The sequence below is a fragment of the Pagrus pagrus genome, assembly GCF_965226575.1.
Source record: "Pagrus pagrus genome assembly, chromosome: 19".
Taxonomy (NCBI): Eukaryota; Metazoa; Chordata; class Actinopteri; order Spariformes; family Sparidae; genus Pagrus; species Pagrus pagrus.
In genome coordinates, this window is record NC_140203.1 from 25,548,936 (window position 1) to 25,572,608 (window position 23,673).

Sequence of the window (23,673 nt, forward strand, 5' to 3'; positions counted from 1 at the left end):
TGGTGGAGCAGCGACAGGACAGCCGGCCTGCTTGCTCCACCTAAAGAGCCTAGAGACACTCTTGCAGCAGAAGGCGGCTCTGGAGACTGAGTTGAGAAGTCTGAGTGGTATTACAACTCAAAGACTGCTGAAAACAGACATTACTGGAGCGTCTGTGTAAGCTAACAGTTTGAGTAAAGCATTGAGAATGAAACCAACGAAGCCAACCAATCAGTGGCGGAATAAGGTGGGTTTTATGAGAACGAGTCTCTCTTCTTGAGTAGTATGACCATACAATGACGAGGAGACACAGGATAATGCATTCATACTGATTTCCCTTGTTAGATCCACAAACTTTGAGCAAAATAACCACGATAGTGTGAAAATTTGGTATATCATTACATTCCTATAAAGAGGTCTGAGGCTGAGTCGAATGTTTAGTTCTTGTGGCCCTGTGTATTAGAGATCTACAGTATGTTCTGTTTCTGATATGCTTTTAGGGTTGTGGAAATTGGACACTGACTTTGGCAACTGCCACTCTTAGATTCATTATCCAATTAATTTCAAACTCTGTTCAACCAAACATCTACTGAATCATGTACGCCTGAGGCCTGTTCTACAAAACAGGTTCAACATACCCAGGATGTCTTTCCGTTGTCTGGCTTCACAGTCACAAAAAGTTGGTTATCAACTTGATAAGTCAACCCAGGTTTTCCCAAATTGGTCATAAGTGCATTCACATAAAAGGGGAGGTGTTTGTGGCATATGACCAATCACAAACATGGACAAGTCTACTGGCAGCAGAGCGGAATATTTCAAACAACCTATAATGTTAGACAAATAGAAGTTAAACACACAATCCAGGCTAAAAGCAACACAGTTACAGCTAATGCAGGAGGGCAGCTGACAAAAACAGACTTGGGAACAAATAAAAAATAAATATATAAAGTACTTTCATATCTTATAACAAGTACAAGGCTTCAGTGCTTCAGTCAGTCTCTTGTAAGATGATTATTAGTATAAAAAATGCAATGCATTTGACACTGCTTAGAGCAAACAGGAAATAAATATAGACGAAGAACACAGTAGCGGGCCTCGGAATTGATTGGTCAGAAGGCAGTGCTTTTATATGTGTTGTTCTGTTACCTCAAGCATATGTACCCCGCTAAGTGAACCACTGTCAACGCTCCCAGATTTAACCGAGAAATGACTTAACAAAAATCCTGCTTTGTAGTACAGGCCTCTTGTCTTGGTTGACTGCATGCCGTTTGCCTCATGTCTTTGTCCACTTTGTCTCTGATGAAGACACAGTACCATCAAAACGTTAGTTCTTTTGCACAAAAAAAAAGCCGTGAATCTACCAGTGTTGTAAATCAAAATCAAATAAATTTTATTTATATAGCCCACAATCACAATCACCTCAGTGGGCTTTACAATCTGTACAGTGAACGGCATCCTCCACCATTAGACCCTCAATTAGAGTGAGGAAAAACTTGCCATATTGAGAAAACTTTTAACAGGGGAAAAAACCTCAGGAAGAGCCACAGAGGAGGGATCCCTTTCTCAGGACGGACAGACATGCAATAGTTGTGTAGTGTGCACAGAACAGAACAACAAAATCACAGTTTACAAATTTCATTGACAGAATGTCTGATACAATTAAATTATATAAAAAATATATATGAAGAGTGCAGATCTGCCTCAATTTTGTCCTATGGAATTTTCTGCCCTCAAGCTGAGAAGACACCTGATTCAGCTGATTTTTGCTGAAAGATGAGCAGAGAACCCTGTTTCTGCTGCTGTGTGTCGTCGGTATTGTTGGATCTGTTTGTGTTTATGTGTTGAAAAGCATACTAAAAGTGTTGTCACAAATTGTTGTAAAAGATCCTGTTGTTGTATTGATTGATTAGCGCTGTGGAAATTGACATACTGTGTAATAAATGATACCTTATTCATGTCAAGATAACATGTGATCGTGCAGGAGGGGTTGAGTAAAACAACAGCCAGGACACAGAGAGGCTTCTTACTAAAATATGATCAAATATACTTACATACAAAACAGGGAAAATTAGAAATAAAGACCTGTCTTTAATATTAACCTACTACTAATAAAGATAAGATTGAGGTAATTAAAACCTACAGCCACTAATTTTACAGTAAATAAGTAAGAATCTTCTCAAGGAAGTTTTGTCAAATTGTTAAAAATTCAAATTCTTTTTCAATTTTTGTAAAACAATAAACTACAAAGTGTAAAAAAAAAAAAAAAAAAGAAATGTCACTTGAATACGGTGTGCCTGCACACACCATACACACTGAGTGTAGGTTGAATGTTTAACAAGAAAAGAAAGCAGGAAAAACATTTTCTGCTCCACAGTTGTAGTTTTTTTGTTTTCACATTTTGGCTTCTTTTCTTGTGAATTACAGGACAATGTTACCTCTTCGGACAGATAGATATTATTCAACAATCTGAGGAAAGTTGTTGGTTAAATGCTCACAATTCATGGACATACATGTATGCGAACTGGGAATAAGGGAAGAGACAGCGGTTTTAAAGTGTTGCAATTTAAAAATCCCAGCATTTTTTAATTATACTCCTCACTGTGGTAACTGATCGCAAATCTGGGTTTAAATACCGACAAATGGAAATGAGGCCACAACATGGAATCACTTTAGCTTATTTTTCTGTGCTGTACTGGAGCACTGCCAGTACTCTACATTAAAGGCAGAATAAGTAGGATCTTCAAAAAAAGAAACAATGAAGGCCCAACCACCCATAACTGCTGACATAACTGACTCAATCATAGATTAAAAAAAATGTCAAAAAACACCCAGCCAATAAAAGCGCACAGGGTATGAGGGCAGGACTCTGTAAAAATGTAGCGACTAGGTGCAAGATCATGCACACAAGTCCAGGAGTAAAGAAGGAGGGTTGTGTTTAGAATTTTTTTTTTAACTTGTCCTAAATGTTTTATAAATTGGTCTTTCCAGACACAATGTCTTGATATAGAGATAAAGTCAGGAGAACATAGTCCTTCTTAGAGACATCTAAGAAATACAGAGGATCCCGGGTGACGTCCGGATTAAAACCCTCCTGGACCAGCTTCACCTTTTGTTGCTTGAAGGTCTCGGTCACATCCAGAGAGGTCTGAAAACACAGAAAGGGATACAAACAAGCAGTTTAACTTGACACTTAAAACCACATACGGAAGGTAATGAATATCTGAAAGACTTACCTGTATTCTGAGAAACCATGGCCAGGCATATGCAGGAAGTGTTTTTACTACATGGTTGTAGAGTTTTGTCCCATTTAATTTGTGAGCCGGGTTTAAGACGATAGCAGCCATACCTGCTCGACCTTCATATCCTGCATACACAGAATGGAAAAGGTCACTGTGTCACAATGAAAAATAGCAAAGTAACCGTAGTGCCTCCATTATCTTGCTTTGATATGTCTATGATATATGGCTATGGAGGCCCTGAAGTGCAACATCAATCGAGCTGCAAAGTGGACAGAGCTGCTGGTACTCAAAGTATTTAACACCACTGTAAAAAATGACATACAGCTATTTGTTAGATAAGCGTGATTTTACGTTTTTTATTATTACTACCTCATTATTAAACACTTTTCTTTCTAACCTCCCCAAGCCTGTGCAATATTTTACATCTGTTCACGTTTGTCTATGTAACTTATTAGGGATGTCCCGATCCCGATATGGGCATTTTTTCACTCATCAGGATCGGTAATTTTGAACGTGGATCCAAGCCCGATTATTTTTACGTCAGCTGTCGTGAACGGAGCGCAATTTACGGCAGAATGCAGTCGTGCTCGTAACGTTAGTCTGGAGAACCTGTGGATAAAATGTCTGCAGTGTGGAAATATTTCAAATTAGAAAGCAAAAGCAGTCCAACGGCGACATGTAACAACTGCAATACGACCGTTTCGCGAGCTGGAAACAAAAGAGCTGCATTTAATACTACACATTTGATACGGCACATAAACAAAAACATGAGTTCACTCAAGCAAAACAGGCAGAGGCACCGAAGCAACAAACACTCGCGGATACTTTCACAGAGATGGGCTGGATAACCAGCCCATCTCCGTGAGAGGATCGGGGTTTAGTTACTGACTTTGTTTACTTGGTTGTTTTTGTTAGAAAAAAACAAAAAACAAATGAAAACCAATGTTGCAATAGGATATGCAGAATAAGAAAGAGCCATATGAGAGTATTTACTTTGTTTTAACAAAATTAAAAAAACTCATCAAGATGCAGGTGATTTTTTCTTAATGCAGCTGTATTATCTAGGAAAATATTAGTTAGGGCTTAGTATCGGATCGGGACTCAGTATCGGCAGATACTAAATATCAAATGACTCGGATCGAGATCGGGATCGGGGTAAAAAAAACCTGATCGGGACATCCCTATAACTTATTGTTGTGTTTTGGGTACCACTGTGTTACTGTAGACACCACTGGACTTTCTTCTCTGTACTGTCTTGTCACTTACATACAGTTTTTCAGTTGACTGTAGCTGTATGCACCCCTGTTGCCCAAGAAAAATTTCCCTTTAGGGAAAATGAAGTATATCTCATCTTATTTCATGTTATGCCTAAAATAGAGTTGTTGTCATCCACAAAGGCCTCAAATTGAAATCTGAAGAAACACTACAATACGTGCACACAGTACACCTGTAGTTTATGCCTGTGCTGTTTCTGTGAAGGTGATTTGATTTGACCAACTATAAATGCTGGAAATGCAAAGTCCTTTTCATGTGCAGTGAAAATGTTCTGAATGTTTAAACAGAAAACAAATATTTGAGTAACTCAAATTTTTGTGTCATACATTTTTTTTAGGATAGGTCTGATTTTGAGGTAATCCAGAAGTATTCCAATTAGATCACAGTTTTCTGTAATACAATGATTTACGTTAATAATTACAAAAATGAGTCATTGACTACATTTAGTAATCTGATCCAACCCTTAATCACAGTGCAACACAGATTCCACAGACCTGGTATGGTGACTCCATAGACGTTGGCCTCCTGGATAAAATCAAGAAGACCTAAAACATCTGAAACCTCTGTGGTGGAAACATTCTCTCCCTTCCACCTGTTGAACACAAGGTTAGATACAGTTAGCCTGCAATAACATTTGTTTTTTTGGCCACCAGACAAATACTGACATCTCAGAATTTTAAAGCTGGTTCAGTTGGTAAAGTTGTTAACCAACAGTTGTCTATTTATGCAACCAGTCATGTGTAAACCGTTTGTTGAATGTTGACTGATTAGTTTTAGTTTCAGTATGCCAATATGATAGCAACAATACATTTCAGTTGTCTATCCACGTTCTCAACAAACTTGCCTCCTAAAATAAAAAACCCCTGGCAAGGTTGCGTTAACACAGTATGAATTTTACAGACAATTATGCATGGCAGAAGCTGCAGGGATCACACACCTTCCAACTCAGAATAAAAATTTTTTTTTTTTTTTTTTACAAATGTTTGGCTTACCAGTGGCTTACATTAGCTAGCGCAACATGCAAATGAGACAACTTTGGAGTTACCAGGCGATGCATTTCTCGTCTTTTGAGAGATGCGAGCTAACCAGCCAAGCTAACATGAAAAGGAGAAGTCAATACGAGACAAAACTGATGTCAACCCTTCATCTAGGATCCCACTGGACTTCTTGCAAGACCCGCCCTGCTCCACCTGTGATTGGTTGGATTCGTTGGTTGTTTGGTCTACGCTTGACTCAAACTGTGAACTCACAGTAGCTCTGGTTGCAATGTATGATGTTTTACCACCATTACTAACATTAGGCTATTATGGTGTCTTCTCTGACATTTTTATTTTCAAACTGCATGCATACAAATTATTTCAATCATTTTTCTCATTTTAATCTTATATTCTTCGTTTGAATGACTTTAACATCTATCCAGGGACTAAAATACATATGAAAAACAGCCTTTGGTCTAACTCGACTGCATTTACAGCTATGTTTGTTTATTAATGTGCACTTGCCCTGGTAAATAAACCAAGAAATAAATGAAAAAATAAAATTCATAATTTATAATCTTATGATAGATAATGAAATTATTATTATTATTATGATTATTGTTATTATTATTATTATTAAGTAAATAATATATAATCGGCAGTTGACGACAGTTGCTGAACACTGCATCTCACTTGACAAAATGTGGGATTATTATGACAAAACATTTCCATCTACAATGGGAAGCTTCTTTTCTTTCTCTGAAATGTAATTTTGCCTTGAAAAAATATACAAAATATAATGCACAAAACAAAACACTAAAAAAACTGTGGCTGTCTTGAGGGTGATAACTTCTGTGAAACTAAAGTTCACTGAGTACATCTTTTTTACTCTTACACCCAGTGGGGACTGTTTACTGCTCATATTACTGTAATGTGACAATCACTCATCTCAGCTGTTTTTTCCTTCCAGTGGAATCCCCAAACAATATTAACGACTACCCCCGCAGTCTATCTGCAATGCCCAAGTGTTTATGTTAATACCATTATGGTGTCTTAAAGTATTGGTTTCACTCTATTCAAATTGGTTTCATACTGAGCTAGTGGGAAAAAGAACATTCATACAAAGTATGGGGACCTCGTGGTTTCTCCCCATTCTATGTCTGCAAGATATATGTGTGCTGCTGTGGGAGGTAACGGCGATCCACTGCCCCCCCCATGCCTGACCACAGATGACATATGATATCTACCCATTCACACACATTTATACACTGATGCCGGAGGCTGCCATGCAAGGCGCCAACTGCTCATCAGGAGCAATTTGGGATTCAGTATCTTGCTCAAGGATACTTCGAAATGTAGCTGGGGGAGCCAGGATTCGAACCAGTGACCTTCCGATCACTAAACGACCTGCTCTACCTCCTGAGCTACAGAGTATCAGCCTGCTGTCTCACAGTGATGACTTCAGTTTCATACCTTTGGCTGATCACTTGTTGTGAAGCCCTGATCTTGTCCAGTTCTTCATGGAGAAGCTTGTTCTTGTCTTTCTCCGCCTGGAGGTCAGTTTGAAACTTCTCCTCATTGATTAAATGGGCCACTTGGAGCTCTTCATAATCTTTATGAAGGTCCTTCTTCTTCTTCTGCCTGGTGTTATCCCTCACCTGAGTAGCTATCTTTGCGTTGCTGAGAGTTACATCATCGCTGTACTTTCTCAGCGGCTCTAGCTCTCTGGTTGTTTCTTTTCCCCTGTTGATGTACATTTCTTTCAGGGTTTTTTGCTTTTTGAGCTGCTCTTTTGTCGCTTCCAGCTCGTGAAGAAGTCTCTGATGAGACACGTCTCTGTACTGCTGGCTGTAGAACTCCATTTGGATGGATTTTCTTTGCTTTTCTATCATTGTTTTGCTTTGATTTCTCTCTCTCTCTCACGCACACACACACACACACACACACACACACACACACACACACACACACACACACACACACACACACACACACACACACACACACACACACACACACACACACACACACACACACACACACACACACACACACACACACACACACAAATATCTATACAATGGTTAAGCCCTTGATAGGGGGTACCTGAAGGTGTCTCCTATGCGGTCACGGAAGTAAAGAAAGTCCCTGTAATCATGGAGCAGGAGGTCTCCGGTGTTGAAATAGACATCCCCAGCTTTAAAAACATTCCTGAGCAGCTTCTTCTCAGACAGGATGTTGTTCCCTGCATAGCCGAGAAACTGGCTCATAGCTGTGAGAGGAGCGACCAGGATCCCTGCCTCTCCTGTACACAGAAACAGGATGTAATTAGTTTAGTAGACACATGAGCCCTTCCTCTGTATATACACCTACTGCGTATACAACAGACTTTATGACTCTTTTTTACATACATTACAGTTTTAATTTAGAAAAGTACAAAGTACAGTGCTTGTAAGAACGTTGGTAATCAACAATTGTCCAATTGTGCCCATAAGTTATAGCAAAATGATAGTGTCTTTGCTGGGAGTTAAAAATCACCCGAGACTGTCAATCACAATTTATTCCATCAATATTTGAATGAAGAAATGTAAATCTTTCCAAGCACTAATACAAACTTCTGTATTAGACTGGATGACTTTCATGTTGAAGGACTTGTCATGCAATACACTTACCTATTTGTGCTTGTATGCATCTCCCAGAGTCTGTTCGGACTGGCTCATATGTTTGTGGATCATATCTCAGGAGCTGAAAGGGCATGGAAAGCTGAAAGAGAGGACATGACAATAGCCGTTACTTGATGAGCCACAGCTTTAGCATTTAGCATTTGTCTAACGAGGTTATATTTCAGTTTTTCTTTTTTAATAAATTTGCAAAAATTTCTACATTTCTCTTTTTTTCTGTCAAGATGGGTTGCTGAGTGTACATTAATGAGAAAAAAATTTAACTTTTTCGATTTTAGCAAATGGCTGCAATGAAACAAAGAGTGAAAAATGTAAAGGGGTCTGAATACTTTCCGTACCCACTGTAAATCACAACGCTTAACATTGCACAGGGGGACTAGGCAAGGATGCCCACTTTCTCCCTTTCTCTCCACCATTTTCATCGAACCACTAGCTGCAGCCATTCGTCAGAACACCCACATCACAGGAATCCAGACACCAACCACACATCATAAAATTAAGTCTTTATGCGGATGACATATTGCTCTTCCTTCAAAACCCTCACTTATCACTCACTTAGTTTAAAGAAAACTATCAAACTCATTTAAACATTCTCCAACATCGCTAGTTACTCCATACACTGGCATAAATCCTCTATTCTTCCACTGCATAGTAACAGGCTGTAGTAACATGGGCAGAAAAGCAACCGTTAAAATGACAATACTTCCTAAAATAAATTACCTTTCACAATGATCCCTACTCAACCCACCCTCTCCTGATACAAAGCTCTAGACTCAGATCACCAAATTCTATTGGAAAAACAAAATACCAAGAATCAAACAAACAAACTACAAAAAACAAAAAATAATCATTATTCCCTGGGGAATCAACTTCAATACACATTCAAATGGATCCACTCCCACCAATCAGAAAACATTTGATTAGATATCGAACCAACAGTTTGCAATAACATTTTGATCTCAGACTTACCACTTCTCAGCCAACCTATCAGCTACCCTGACAGCCTGGTGGAGTTCTACAAAGTCACAAACTCTACTTTGGCATCTTCTAAATTCACCCCCATCTGGAACAACCCCGACATTCTAATCAACAAGAAACCAGTTCATTTCCACACTTGGTCATAGAAAGGAATCACACACTTTCAACACATCTTTCAGAATAATACACTGGTTTCATTCCACCACTAGGTCCAGGAATATGGCATTGGGAGCTACAATTTCTGGAATACTTGTAAATGAAATCATTGATCAGCCACCAACTTAGATCTACCCCCCTCAAAAGCAGAATTAATTACCAAATCCATTTGGCAAGAAACCCCTTCTCCAAAATACACAGAATAATATCACATTCAGAAAAAACAGTATCCATACCGTCAATAAAATGGTAAATGGCCTATCAATTGCTCCTGATGCCAACTTCTGGAACCAAATGTGCCAAAACATTTACCTAATAACAAATCAACGCAAATCTACAACTAATACAATACAAGATACTTCATAGAAATCACCTCACTGGACAGAAAATGTTTAAAAAAATGGGATTCACACCAGAAAATTGTACAAACTGCACTCAAAACAACCCTGATAGTTACATTTACGCCTTCTGGCACTGCACACCCATTCAACAACCTCCATCGAATACACTGCAATAGAACCCCTCTCCATCTGGTCACCACTCATTCATTTTTTACAAACCTAATCCTTTTTATCAAATTAAATTTTATTTTATGTTATTTATTTATGTTTTGCCTGTCAACCATTCATAATTTACACATACACCCATTTAAAACATACATATATACTGTACATACATACATATAAACATACACACATACATACAAGGAATCAAAATAAGGGAAAGAAACAATGACATCAATAACTGTACTTTTAATAACAATGTTATTATTTTTTTGTTGTGTTTTTTTTGTTATTTAATTACATTATTATTTAAATACTATAGTAATATTATTACTATAGTATTTAAATAGTACTATTAACTAACTTATATACCTATTTAATATGGCTGTCAAAGTCAATAATGTAGTTGATAATAATGCGTTAACGCAAAGTCCACTTGACGGCGTTTATTATTTGGACATGTGATTAATGCACACATGTTATGACCCTCGGCCCGCTCCATAGTTTGGGTAATCAGGAAGCGATGCAGCAGTACCATTGTGGATGGCAGCAGAAACAAACCTCCTTAAGCAGAAATGGATAAAGAAAAGGCTCTTTTGAATGGCAAGTTCGGCTTCAAAGCCCTGCCAGATGGTTCTCTCCACAAGAACAAAGTTGTATATACTGTCGATGTGAACTGAGTTATCACCGGAGTGGTTGGAGTGGAATGGAGATTCTCCTTTTGTTTTTTGTTCTTCTAGAGCAAATTTTTAAAATAGGAAAATGGTGTTTACAGTATGACAAAGGAGTGATCTAAACCCCCATATGTTGTATCTCCAAAAATACAAGATATAAATAAACGCAGAGTGGTTCGAAGGAAACATTACTGAACATCTCGTACCTTGTTGAAATAGCTCGCCCTACCAATCGCCCCGACCTCATCAGTGTAGTTGAGGAATCCGATGCTGGCCTCAGTCAAGCCGTAACCCTCTCTGATCTTGACCTTTCCAAACCGTTTGACAAACTCCATCCAAACATCTGACCTGAGACCACTTCCTGCTGCCAGCCGAACACTGTGAGCTTTCTCCTCTGGAACCTGGAGGCAGAATAATGAGACTTCATTAAAAAGCACCGTCACTTCTTCAAGGACAAGTCTAACCTTTCGGGAAATAAGCTTACACACTGGCTTGTCCAGAGTTAAATGAGAAGATTTATGTTGCATGCTTCTCTGTGTACATAGACAGATCTGGAAAATGTTAAGCGTAACTATGCAAACTGCTTCTAACAGCTAAATGAGTTTTATCTTTCTTGTTGCCTAAAGGCTCTCTTTCTGTCATCTTTGCAGTAGGAAACTGCTAATAAAAGTGAAGTGTTGTTGTACAGATTAATTGGTGATTGAAAATATCAAGATCACACTATTTCCAAATGTTCTGTCAATAGATCAGTGGTTTGCCGGTTTTAAACATTAGATGTAAAGCTCATGAGTACATCTGCAAAGGGATGATCAAAAAGATGGGATTATTTCTCCCTGACACTACCCAGTAGTGTAGAGAGTAGGCTACTCTTGAGATGTAGAGAATTTCACAGAACAGTTACTTTACACAGACATGTAAAATGACATGACAGGGAGATGAAGAATCTGACTGGGGTTTTTTCAGTGTTTTCAGTCTTACTGTGGGATGGTTGACCAGGTATCGACAGAGCTCTCCGATGTATTGAACCACAGTCACATTGTGTTTCACACAGTCCTTCCAAAACTGACTGGCAGAAAACTTCTTTTTTAACACACACGTTGCACCTGTGATCCAAAGAACAGGATGGCAAGGCAAACAGGAAGAAGTGTAAGACAATGTACTGCTAAAAAATCTTTTTTAAATACACACTACATGGCTAACAAAGTAAATAGAGTGAGAAATTTCCTCTGCCTTGTCTCCTTGTATGTGAGGAAGTGAAAATTCCTTGTAGACTTATAAAAGGATATCCGTCATAATAAGAGTTTACTCCAACATTTGCCTTGGACCTTATAATAGACTGAATATAAGTAGCATGTTTGTCATGCTGCCACAGTCTCAGTCGTATTTACTCTGTGGGCACAGCAAGGTGATGGTCAAACCAACTACTGTAAATAATTATGAAAGAAAGCTGCAGGGACTAAATCTGGACTCTGTTGTTTTGCCCTGTCTCAGTTAGGCCTGATTCTATAAATGACACATGACATTCCTGGGATATGATTTCCAACAGTAACAGTTAGAGAAACTGTTGCAGTTTAATTGACTTCATGGGAAAAGATCATGGTTCAGATTAAAATAGACCCTTTCCCAACATTTACCATGTGTCACAAAGGATAACCTTCCATGGGCCTTTTTCCTCAGTCCCTTTCCCAAGTTGCAGAGATATGACAACACAAAAGCGTGATTGGTCAGTTACAATGATGGTCCTGGAGCAACGCTGATTACAAGTGACAATCTCTGAGGCTGAAAAATTAAGCGAGCGACATGAGCGTTAACCGACAGATACACACACACACACTGCCTGATGCCTGTTGTTGCTCACTATCTTACAGCTAATGTACAGTTAGGTATTCTATATATTTGGGCCAAATAAACCTGTGGTCAAACTTTAGTGAATAACTTGAGGTGAAATTCACTTCTCTTTATGTGTATTCACAGATAGCTTGTTAGCCTTAGCTAGCTTGATAACTTCCAGCTCATGGGCTTGTTTAACAAACTAGGCACAGCCACGATGGCAACAGCTGGTACCACCCACATTGAGCTTCATTGTGAATCTGTTCACTACTTTTACAGACGATGATTGATTAAGATGATGATGAACAACACCACCACAGTGATACTGGATCATGTATAGTTCAGCATTCTGGAAAATATACTTTGTATTTCCTTTCTTTAAGAGTGAGATGAGAAAATTGAAACCCCTTTAATAACTGTCTGTCAAGCTGGAATCAGGATGTGGTCAGACTGGCAGCAGAAGGAAAGAACTAGTATTTGTCAGTCCAAAGTTTAAAAAAATACACTGGTCACGGTCAAAATACACCTGTGAAGTTAACTTATGAACATATCACATCTTGTTCATTGAATGTGTACACAAACAGAAATATAAAAAGAACAGCTTTTGGCTTTATGGGGGTTAAATGCTGGTACTATTTGTTGGCTAAGACCATCGCAGGGGCAGTGACTTTAGACATTTTTGCCATTACAGTCAGGCAAGCAGCGCTGAGTTCTGACTGAACTGATAAATTGTTGTTTGTCAAGAGCTTTTTCCAAAGTTCTCAGAAATTAAATATTGGGAGTTATATTGGGGATTATTTGGAAATTGTAGATATGTGAAGATAAGCAATACTGTTGAAAGAAAAAAATGGCTTCTGCTTCACAGACTTTGGACAGGAAGTGGCATGAACAGAGATCAACTTGTTTTGTTATATGTATGTGTAGACAAAGTAATCACATGCGTCTGGCGGACAATAGAGTGGTGCAGTTTGTTTTCCTAAAACCCAGAAATCAGTTTTCATTTCATTTTTGCACATCCGGTTCCCTTGTCTCACAGTCTATGGTTTGTTTTAAAAAAATTTTTTGTTAAATGCCTGAAATAAGGTGTGTGCTTACCACGGGCTTAACATATTTACACGTTCTGCTCTATTGTAGTAAAGTGAGTGCCCCAGAAAAATGTACTATGAAGGCTGAGTTTATATTGACTGCACAGCTATGGACAGCTTACCTAAGTGAATGCATCCTCCAATCCCTAACAGGGAAGCAGACATGTGGTAAAGAGGAAGAGTGATGTAGATGATGTCATCAGATGTGGCTCCACACATTTGAAAGAAGGACATACTCATAATGGCTTTAAGATGACCTACACGGGCTGCCTTGGAGAGACCTGGAAGAGAATGGCACACACACTGGAAATGGTCCACATGCTGTATATGTCAAGTGAGGTTAAAGCTCTGCTGGGTGTCTCTATGACATTTAAATCCCTTACTTGGTTTAGTTTTTCCATTACTGCTCTGAAAGCAAAAATTGTATTTCGAACCATATAACTTGATTAAATGGACATAACCTGTAGTATTTGATTTTATAAGCTGCTTTCCTTTGAGGATATTAAGTGTTAGATATAACAAGGATATAACAAGGACATGACTGAGATCATGGTATTTGCTGGACCACATTATGCCATTTCATTTTTTTTTTATATATCTTTGTCTTAGTTTAAGCTCTTTGTTTGAAGGAATCATTTTAAATTTACTTTTCTGAGTTATGTACCACATAATTAATGTAAGATTGGACAGCTTTGGAATTTAAAACAAGAGTTAGCCATGCTAGCAGCTTTGTGAGGCTGTACACAGTGTTGCTTTGAGCTAAATGTCAGTATGCCAGCATGCTCACAATGACAATGTTAACATACCAATGTACAGCAGGTATTGTTTCAAGTTCTTAATCTTAGTTCAGGTTGTTAGCGTGCTAACATTTGCAATTACTAAATAAAGAGAAAGTAAAGCTGAGGCTGCTGGGAATGTCATTACATTTTTCAAGTATTTGGTAACACCGAGGCCCTCCCAGTTCATGTCATGGATTTCCTTTTAAAAACCATCAATCAATAATTTTAAAACTAAATTCACGAGACCTTGCAAAAATCCTATAGCTGTACTCCAAATACATTTTTTAGGATTTTAATATAAGTTTCAACATAACTTTTTCAACATGATCTCTTCACATGAACGGTGAAGACATCTGGATTTTGGGTGAATTGGCATGGAAAGACCAATTTGTTAATAGTTATTTACAAAGAAAACCACTAGTCATTTATTAATTACTGTGTCCTTTGGGATCTGTATAAGTCTTTATCCCACAGGTCATAAAGATTGCAGTAATTTCAATCAACGCAGATATGTATTACTAAATTGCACATATATTCGGTATCTTTATACTAGCATGAACATGACAAATGTAACGCTGATTTAACAATCTCACCTCAAGACCCATTTGGTGGCTTTTCTGGAGCTTTTTTCATTTGTTGCTTTATCTTAAAGTGCTCAGATTTTTACCTCCACCAAAGGAATTCTGTTTTTGCCCGTGTCCCGTTTCTGGGTTGGGTCTCTACCCAGAACAGACCCCATTAACTTTTGCCATGGATCTGGATAAAGGGATGAATCCTGGAATCTCTTCTCCCTTTCTGTGAGAAACATTGTGAGATTTTTCACATTTTCACTAATTTCTCGGGGAATAATGCATGGATCTTGATCAATAAAATCACGCACATGTAGGTATCAGGTAACTATGAGTGAGAACAACTTGATGCAGACCCAAATAAAAATCCAGATCTAGCTGATTTAAATAAGTTTTATTTGAAATTGGATTAGGCTGATTGAATTACAGGGGACTGTTGGACGGAGGTATACACTCTGCTTGCTCTAGTTTGTTTATTTGTTTAATGTATAATTCCATGACAACTGGGCAAACTCCATCTGTGGAGAGAGGTCGTGTGAGGCATTTGAAATCTCCAGAATGTCAACTAAATAGTGTCTACATGTATACAGAGCAATCCCTAACATTAAAACATGTTTTCATAAAATTATTAGTATTAAATTTCCACTATTTTTCTGAGCACAGGGACTTTTTGTCCTTGTTGGCCAAATAGCTGAGTCATTTAGGTTCATTTATACTTACTTCCTATGTATCAGGAGCTCCTGCTTTGTGTTTCATTATTGTAATATCATAGTAGGACTTGTTTTTATCAATCCAATAACTTAAGTCTCTACTTAAATCGTTTTGAATGTGATTTTTTGTGCATTTTAAGGTGGCTGGCCAGCTTGTAGGTTATGTTATAACTAAAGAATACAATGATCGTGCAGTACCTGTAGTGCCTGAAGTAAAAATATAGAGAAAGTTGGACATGATGTCAACTTTAGGGAGGTCACTTAGGGGTTCTCCAGACATGTGTTCCAGCTTATCTAACAAACTGCTGAAATCTTCAGAGGGTGATGTGTGATCCACCACCCACATGGTCATGTTGTCCTTAAGATCAGGTAGCACTTCCTCCACCAACCGCACCAACTCTGGAGAAAATAGACACAATAGGTTATCCCACTGCTGCTTCATCTGACAGAGTGAAAGCCAATAAAGAAGAACATACAAACAGCAGTTCAGTCCACTCTACAGTCCTTTTAGAGGCTGTGGTGTTGGATCAGACTGAATTGTACTCTAACGTGTTCCTGCTATTTTGTCCTCCCCTACACACAAATGTGTATGTGTATATATGTGTGAGGTTGAGGTCATGATAACACCTTCCATGATCATTTACAGACCATGACACTGAAAGGATTTAGGTAAAAAGTCAATATGATCATCATTCAGGGCAGCAATCAATCCGACACAGAGGTGCTTATTGATAAGAGAGGTCATGGCATGGTACTTTGATCTCTAACTGTCAGTATGGCTGATAGCATTAGGAAACTTCCCTCTGGATGGCCTTACTTGAAAAATGTTAACTTTTACTCCACAATAAAGGACAGATAGTGATGTTACAACAGCTACAATCTCCAGATAACCCATTGACCTTGCTGGAATAAAATCATGTCAGTCGTTGCAATTGAGAAGTGAAAACTGATGCAGAAAGCTTGTGTTAAGCTTGTGGAAGTTGATAGAAAAAGTTCCCACAGTATAAGGTAAAGTTAAGTGGGTAACATTTAGATATAGTGAAATGAGATTTGTCTACTCTCAGTTTCAGCTTTGAGTTTTGCCTTTGCAGACTGCAATTATAGTTAAGAAGGTGTAACCAACATGAAGACCAGAGAGGTGTCTATGGGAGAAAAGCAAGCAATTTTGAAGATGAGAGACAATGAGACAAAGATGAACCTTTACCAAAGTGATGGAAAGGCTAATGTGTGTGATCTGCTCATGATCCCAAACACACAAGCTCATCTGTGAAATAAGGTGGAGGTAATGTCATGGCTTGGGCTCGCATGGCTTCTTCTGGGACGGGCTCATTGATCTTCATTCATGATGTAACACATGATGGCAGCAGAGTTCATCAGGGTAAAGAAGTTGAAGGTTTCAGACTGGCCAAGTCGATCTCCAGACTTAAACCCTATTGAGCGTGTATTTTACCTGCTAAAGAGGAGACTGAAGGGAGAAACCCCCCGAAACAAACATCAACTGAAAGAGGCTGCGGTGAAAGCCTTGAGAAGCATCTCAAAAGAAGAATGCAAAGGTTTGGTGATGTCAGTGCAGTTACTGCAGTTATTGCAAGCAAAGGATCTGCAACTAAATGTTAAGTATTATTCACTCTATTATTTTAGGTCTACCTGTTTCTATATTTTTGCTCACCTAAAAGTTTGGAGTTTTGCTACAAATGATGCAACCTTCTAAGTTTTGTCACAGATCTAGATGTAAATAGTAAATACCTGGAAATGAAAGCGGAAATGCTGCTCTCTTGTCTCATATTCATGTTTTGATGTCAAACCCAAATGTTTTCAGTGTACAGCAAAAATAAAAAGGAACTGGCCGTGAGCATAAAGCCATTACATAGCAGTAAAGACACTATGAAGTTCATTTAAACAGTTCTTTTTTACTCCCATCACGATAGTCTGTAATAAACATTTCCTGAGTTTCTTGAGTTCATCAGTACTTAATCCAGAATGTGGACCTACTCTTTATCAAAGGTCCAAGGAAAAGTTACTGTACTGCTTGTAAAAGACAGAGTTTTGTGATAGGCTTTTCCAATACATTAGTCTTTGTCCTGACACATGCAGACCATACTTATCCTCATTTATCAGCAAAGGAATCCTGAACTCTGCCCAGTAGCCAAGATCTGCAGGAAGCTGTGGAATCAGCTGTCAAGACTATAGCCATGTTTCCATAAAATTTCTGATGCAATACTCATTCAATTCAAAATGCACATAAAAATACTTCATGGAAACATGGCTTACGTCTCCTGGAACAAGATTTCTTTTCTCTTTATTCCACCTGTAGTGCTTATGCGGCAAAGGCTCTTATATCCATCTTTTCTGAATTAGTCAGAGATGTACTGCACTGGCTTCCAACGTCTCTTTACATAACAGACTATGGTTTCAAAAAGTCCTGTTAGTCAACAGTTAGAGTTTCTGAGCTATTGGAATCATCAGATACCTTAGTATTTGGGCGGTTGTTTAAAATAGTCTCCACTTCACACAGAACTATGTGTAAGCCTTCATTGTCCACTATCTGCTGCTGCAGAACTAAGGTAAGTATCTTTCTGATCATCATGATGATTCAGTCTCACACTTCTCCAAGGTGAGATGCTGCTGGTGGGTTGACGCTCCACTCGATTCCCTCCTGTTGCAAAACTCTCTGAACTTTACTGTGGTTCAAAGCAGAAAGAGGCTCTCTCAACTCCTCTGCTCTAATTTGTTTCATTATCTGATCCCACGTGAGAAACTTGACCAGGTCTACAGACAAATCTGCATCAAGCTTTGATACATAAGTTTGTGTGCAATGAACAGGCAACTTCAAAAATTTACTGCCCTGCTTGCTATGCATGTGAAAATAACACCAGCGCTTCACCTAGCTACTCCCTTTTTTTCACCTCACCAGGTACAGAATCAACCAGACAATAGTTAATGGAGGACGGTCAGGAGAAATTGTCTCTTTTGGCAAGTCTGCCATTTTCTGCTCAACTCTTTGGCCTCTGCAGACTCCACAGTTTGAGATGATTTTTTCTTGCTGCAGCCTTGGCATTCGTAAAACCCTATGTAATCTGGAGAGAATATGACGCAACTTATTATGAATATGCTTCAGAATGGTGAGAATTTTTGGAGAGAATGACAAGATGATTAGTGCTTTCAGGCATTGCTGCTATATCCATACCCCCCTTAAACCCTGATCAAACCATCCTGCAGAATGGGATCCATCCTCTCTATGGTAATTTCACTTTTCACTTTATTTTCACTGTGGAACCTTTTCTATTTACTGAAGCTGATAGAGTGGTTTAGCAATTGTTAACCTGGAAGTTAGCATTGCCCTGGTTCCCTTGACGAAAAGCCTATGGGATTTTTTTTATTGGATTTTTGAATATCACCGAAATTCATCTCTGTGGCAAACACAAGTTTGATAATGACTCACTTTGTTCATCAAGATAATCCTCACAGACAAACACCACTTTTGTGATTTTTGAAGCAAAAATGTAATTGCTTAAAGTCAAAAGCTAATGTTAGGCTACACACTACATTGCGGTCACATGACTTAAACATCACCGACTAAGTGTTGTGCTAAAAAATTACTTAACACGTTTTGTGTAAATTGATCAATCTACAAGTTATAAAGTTAGAGTTATCCACCAATCAGAACTGACGGACGATTAATAAGCTAATCAACATTACCTTTAGGAGTCCTAATCATTAAAACACAGAGAACAACGGTTTCCCTCAAAGAAGCTGTCAAAAACTGCCAGTCATATGGCTGAAATGACCTTGCCATCACCATCCTAAGGACTTGCTGAAGATTTAGATGTGTAGTTGTATAGAAAAAGTTGTTTTTTAAAATATTGGTTCATGTGTGGTTCTGCCTTTGATGGTGATAGGTAAAAATAGCATATCTGATTTTTTTAAAGAGAAAATGCGTGTGATTGCTGAAAATGCTGCTGTTGCTTCTGGTGAGTGATATTTTCAGTAATCACAGCACTATAAATGCTAAATTCAAATTGTCACAAAATTCATGTATGTCTGATGGGCACTTTGTAGTTTTGGAGAAGAAATTCAAACTCAGCATTTTAATATTTACAATAATAATGAGGAAATAATACAAACTCGACATTTATTTTTTTCCATAAGTGGATAAAAGAGCTGCTGAAAATAAGGTCCCAGAACACTAGAAGCTAGAAAAGGTGGCAGGGTCCGCCACATATAAACTAAGTAAAACACTATAAACTGTGTTGTCCTTTAAGGTCAGTTTGTTTATTTAGTCATGAAAACAAAGAGAGTTTGTTTAGTTTGTTTAGGCAGAAAAAAAGATCAGCCAATGAAGATCTTTCTCTGCTCATTAACATTTCTTCCCAAAACTACAGAGTGCTCCTTTAACACATCCACTAATTCAGATTGTTCCGAGGTGATGAGCAAAATTCAGGTTTTGGAATTAAAAGGCCTATGGGGAGTATAATAATAATAAAAAAAGGCAACCGCACATCTAGTGTATTAAAACACATTGTGCATTTGTACTGTGAGTGACCAGAATAACGTGCTGCTCAGATCCTGACAACACTGAATAGGGCGTGAAAAAGCCCCAACATAGACTTTATCCAGCTTTGCTAGGGCAAGCGTGTGTTTTATCATAGAGACACACTGCCCTGGTGGCTCCACCTTCATGTATGTGTAGATAAAGGCTGTAGAGAAACTCTGTCAGGGTTGTTAGTAATGGCTCAGAGAGGCTCTCTGGCCGGACTGGAGCTTCATAATGAACACGCAGTGGGGAGGACTGAGAGTTTACATCGGTTTAAGTAAATGTGCAAAACACGTGAGAGAAAACTTCCATACCTGCGCCAACAACAAGCGTCTTGGCTCCACAGCTCTGGAGACAGTGAAGCAGCGACTTGGCTTTAATGTTGACGTTGAGAAAGGCGACCTCACAGCCCAGTTTGCACAGTCCCAGCCACACACACATAAAATCCGGTTCGTTGAACATCCCCAGAGCAACAATGTCTCCTTGTTTCAGAGAGCCCTCCGTCCTGAACGCGTTGGCAAACTTGTTACTTCTCCTGTCCACGTCCTGGTATGTCAAAGTCTGGTTTTCGAAGATGATGAAGGGTTTGTCCGGGTTCGTCTTTGCCTGGTAGAGAAAAGAGTCGAGGTACGTGATGATTCCTTTCTGCATACGAGCCTGCAACGTCTTCCTGTACCCCCGAAGTTTGAAGTAATAAATCAAATCCACCCACAGAAAGGGATACGCCATCCTCTGGTAGAGAAGCAGCGCCAGCAGTCCTGCTAAAAGGCTGGTGAACACCACAGTTATCATGTTCCGGCCTGCGGAGAACAGCACACTTCACTTTAAGACTGCTCCAGAACTTTAAATAACCAACTACAATCGCGCATGCCCTGAACAAACCCGCAGTCAAGTTGATAGCCTGCTCATTATGCAATTTCACAGCGGCAGTGTCAGCCAATGAGCTATGAGCACGGAGATGAAGCGTTTGCAGGGTTATCAAAGCCGCTAGACAGCTTTAAAGGGGCGTTACACTGATCAGCCTGAGATGAAGAAAAGAAATGAGATGAAGACGACAGGAGGGGGCCCTCCAACACAGGAGAAGCTGGCCCTAAGCAATAATGAGGGTCAGACCCTGGTGAAGTGGGAGCTCCCAATGGGCTCCATATGTACAGTGTATTATATGTGTCACCAAGGCAAAGTTCCACCTCTGGATTGGTGATAAAACACTAGGGGTGGGGGAAAAAATCGATTCACATAAGAATCGCGATTCTAATCATCCACGATTTTGAATCGATTCATAAACTTCAAAAATCGATTTAAAAAAAAATATATATATATTATTATATTTTTTTTTTCCACCCACAGAAAACACAAAACACCAATTTGTGTTATTTGTGTACAGTTTATTTTTGTAACTTCTGGGAGAAAAAGGCAGCTGGCCTAAGCTTTTATTTAGGCAATTTTATGTATGCAAGTTATTTCTTATACAGTAAGTAAGTTTTTATTTGTTTAGCATGAATAAATGTTACCTTTTTTAATGTTTGCCTTTGTGTGATTACATCATTGGAATCAGTTTGTTTAAAAAACATATTATCTTAAACAAACTGTATTGTTTTGATGCCATAATTTGCCTTAACACACTATGCACTGTATCAATCTTTGAATCGAGAATCGTTTGAATCGAGAATCGGTTGAATCGAGAATCGATTCTGAATCGAACCGTGACTGTAAGAATCGGAATCGAATCGAATCGTGAGACACCCAAAGATTCATACCCCTATAAAACACAGTTCTATTATATCTTAATTTTTATGGCAGTAAATTACATGACTTGACTTTCTTTACAGTGGACAGAGAGACATTGCATCCACCAACCATGAACAGACTGTTCCACACAGAGGCAACAATAAAAGCAACCTTTCATATGCACTGATACGTCATCTAAAAGGTAGATTGACTATTATTCGTCTCATTTTCTCAAACCAAGCCTGTACGTCAGAATCAGAATCAGAATTCCAATATTTGTCCCGCAAATGGGGAAATTACTTTACTGTACATGACAACACTGTCAGTCTCCTCAGAGAGAGCTTTGGGGGTACAAAGCTAGATATTTGTAGTAATAAATCTAAAGTGTACCCCCAAAGCTCTTTTCATGCAGTCTCTATTTGCCCATCTTAACACAGATGGCGAGAGTATGGAAACTTGGCTGGAACTGAATGACTTTAAATTTTTGCTTATGGTATTGGTCTGCATGTGGGACTTATAACTGCTTCAACTTCCTCTTATACTAAAACTGCCCTGCTGCTGCTCCTCCACTCAGCCTCTGCTCTACCTAATGAGCCCAGAGATACTGCAGCTGCAACAACCTATGGAATGATTAACAGTAGGCTATGAATAACATCATTGGTCAAAGTTATTTGTAGATCAAGTACTCACATAGGTTAATGCCCACCTGTAATGTTGTAAAAGCCCTCTTTTATGGTCCATGTGTGCAAGATGCGGGGGAAAACGACAAAAGTGTCCATCAGCTGTCAGAGCATTAGCCACCTTGTGACCTGTCTTGTAGACAGTGTTTTTGAACAGGTTCTCTGCATCACCCACAGCATACTGTACAGAAAAGTACCTGATGCAAAATAAGACAATTATACAGTAAGGGCACGACTTCTATGTGTTGCACTGGCAATATAGGGGTCAAGCAGCTCACTTAAATTAGTCCTTCAGATGAGACCCTCTCAAGATTGGTGTATAGAGTCCCACGGGATTGTCGTCAAATGGTGATGCCATTTTCCAAGAGAATTGATTTGTCAGAAGGCGGCGTTAAGAAATGAACCACCGTCATAGGCCTGAGAACCCAGAGTTAACCCTGAAGTTACCAACCACAAATCCTTATTGGTAGTGCAGGCTTCCTGTCTGACTGATGGCACACCTATAATGAGCTATTGCATGTCAGTCTGTCCTGGGAGAGGGATCCCTCCTCTGTGGCTCTTCCTCAGGTTTCTTCCATCTTTTTCTTCCCCTGTAAAAGTTTTTTTTTCCTCAACATGGCAAGTTTTTCCTCACTCGAATCGAGGGTCTAAGGACAGAGGATGTCGTTCACTGTACAGATTGTAAAGCCCACTGTGGCAATGTGATTGTGATTTTGGGCTATATAAATGAAATTGATTTGATTTGATACTGTGACTGTCTTCTTTCAACATCTCACAGGTACAGCAAGTAGGACTTTAATTGGCCACTAGAAATATTAATTTAACTGTGATGCACAATAAAACCCGGTCAACATATATAGTTTTGGGATGTTTCAGTGACTGCAACATTGCCTTACAGGCTGTCATCATCATCATCACAATTCTTGTGTTACAGGTTTGCATTGACCCAAATGCAGACTACATACAGAAACAAAAGTGAAGTGGTCTTAAAAGATTTAGTGGTAGTGAAGTGGGGATGGCAGGGCGTTGGTAGACAGGAGGTCCAGGGGTAGCAGGTTGACAAGTACACAGGAAGGCAGACAGGTAGGTAAAAGAGACGTGATCCTGAGGTAGGCAGAAAAAAACAGGTCAGTCAAATGAAACATCAATTAAATTTACCACTAAAAACGTGAACAGTGTTTGCCTTGAGTAGAACTACCACTGAAGGAAGCCATTCCCACACCAGATCCACACAGAGGGAAACACACACTAGAAAGTAGGTGGCAGGTTAACTAAACAGAGCAAACAAGAGATTAT

General features: G+C 39.0%; 1 protein-coding gene across 1 annotated transcript; it reads right to left on the reverse strand.

The window, feature by feature from the left end:
* Positions 1-1,345: 1,345 nt before the first annotated feature.
* LOC311275126 (long-chain fatty acid transport protein 6) lies at positions 1,346-20,924 on the reverse strand. Its single transcript, XM_084383397.1, has 10 exons — positions 20,284-20,924; positions 15,634-15,834; positions 13,500-13,658; positions 11,441-11,565; positions 10,669-10,863; positions 8,143-8,233; positions 7,577-7,775; positions 4,988-5,085; positions 3,213-3,343; positions 1,346-3,124 (listed from the first exon to the last, which is right to left on the reverse strand). The coding sequence occupies exons 1-10, from the start codon at positions 20,759-20,761 to the stop codon at positions 2,948-2,950; spliced, it is 1,854 nt and encodes a 617-aa protein (XP_084239523.1). The 5' UTR covers positions 20,762-20,924; the 3' UTR covers positions 1,346-2,947.
* Positions 20,925-23,673: the final 2,749 nt, after the last annotated feature.

Excerpts from the sequence above, each read along its gene's own strand:
- LOC311275126 (XM_084383397.1), bottom strand. The coding sequence starts at position 20,761 with ATGATAACTGTGGTGTTCACCAGCCTTTTAGCAGGACTGCTGGCGCTG. Across the intron at positions 13,659-15,633 it reads TTTTACTTCAGGCACTACAG|GTCTCTCCAAGGCAGCCCGT; the intron begins GTACTGCACGAT and ends ATTCTCTTCCAG. Across the intron at positions 5,086-7,576 it reads CGCATAGGAGACACCTTCAG|GTGGAAGGGAGAGAATGTTT; the intron begins GTACCCCCTATC and ends TGTGTTCAACAG.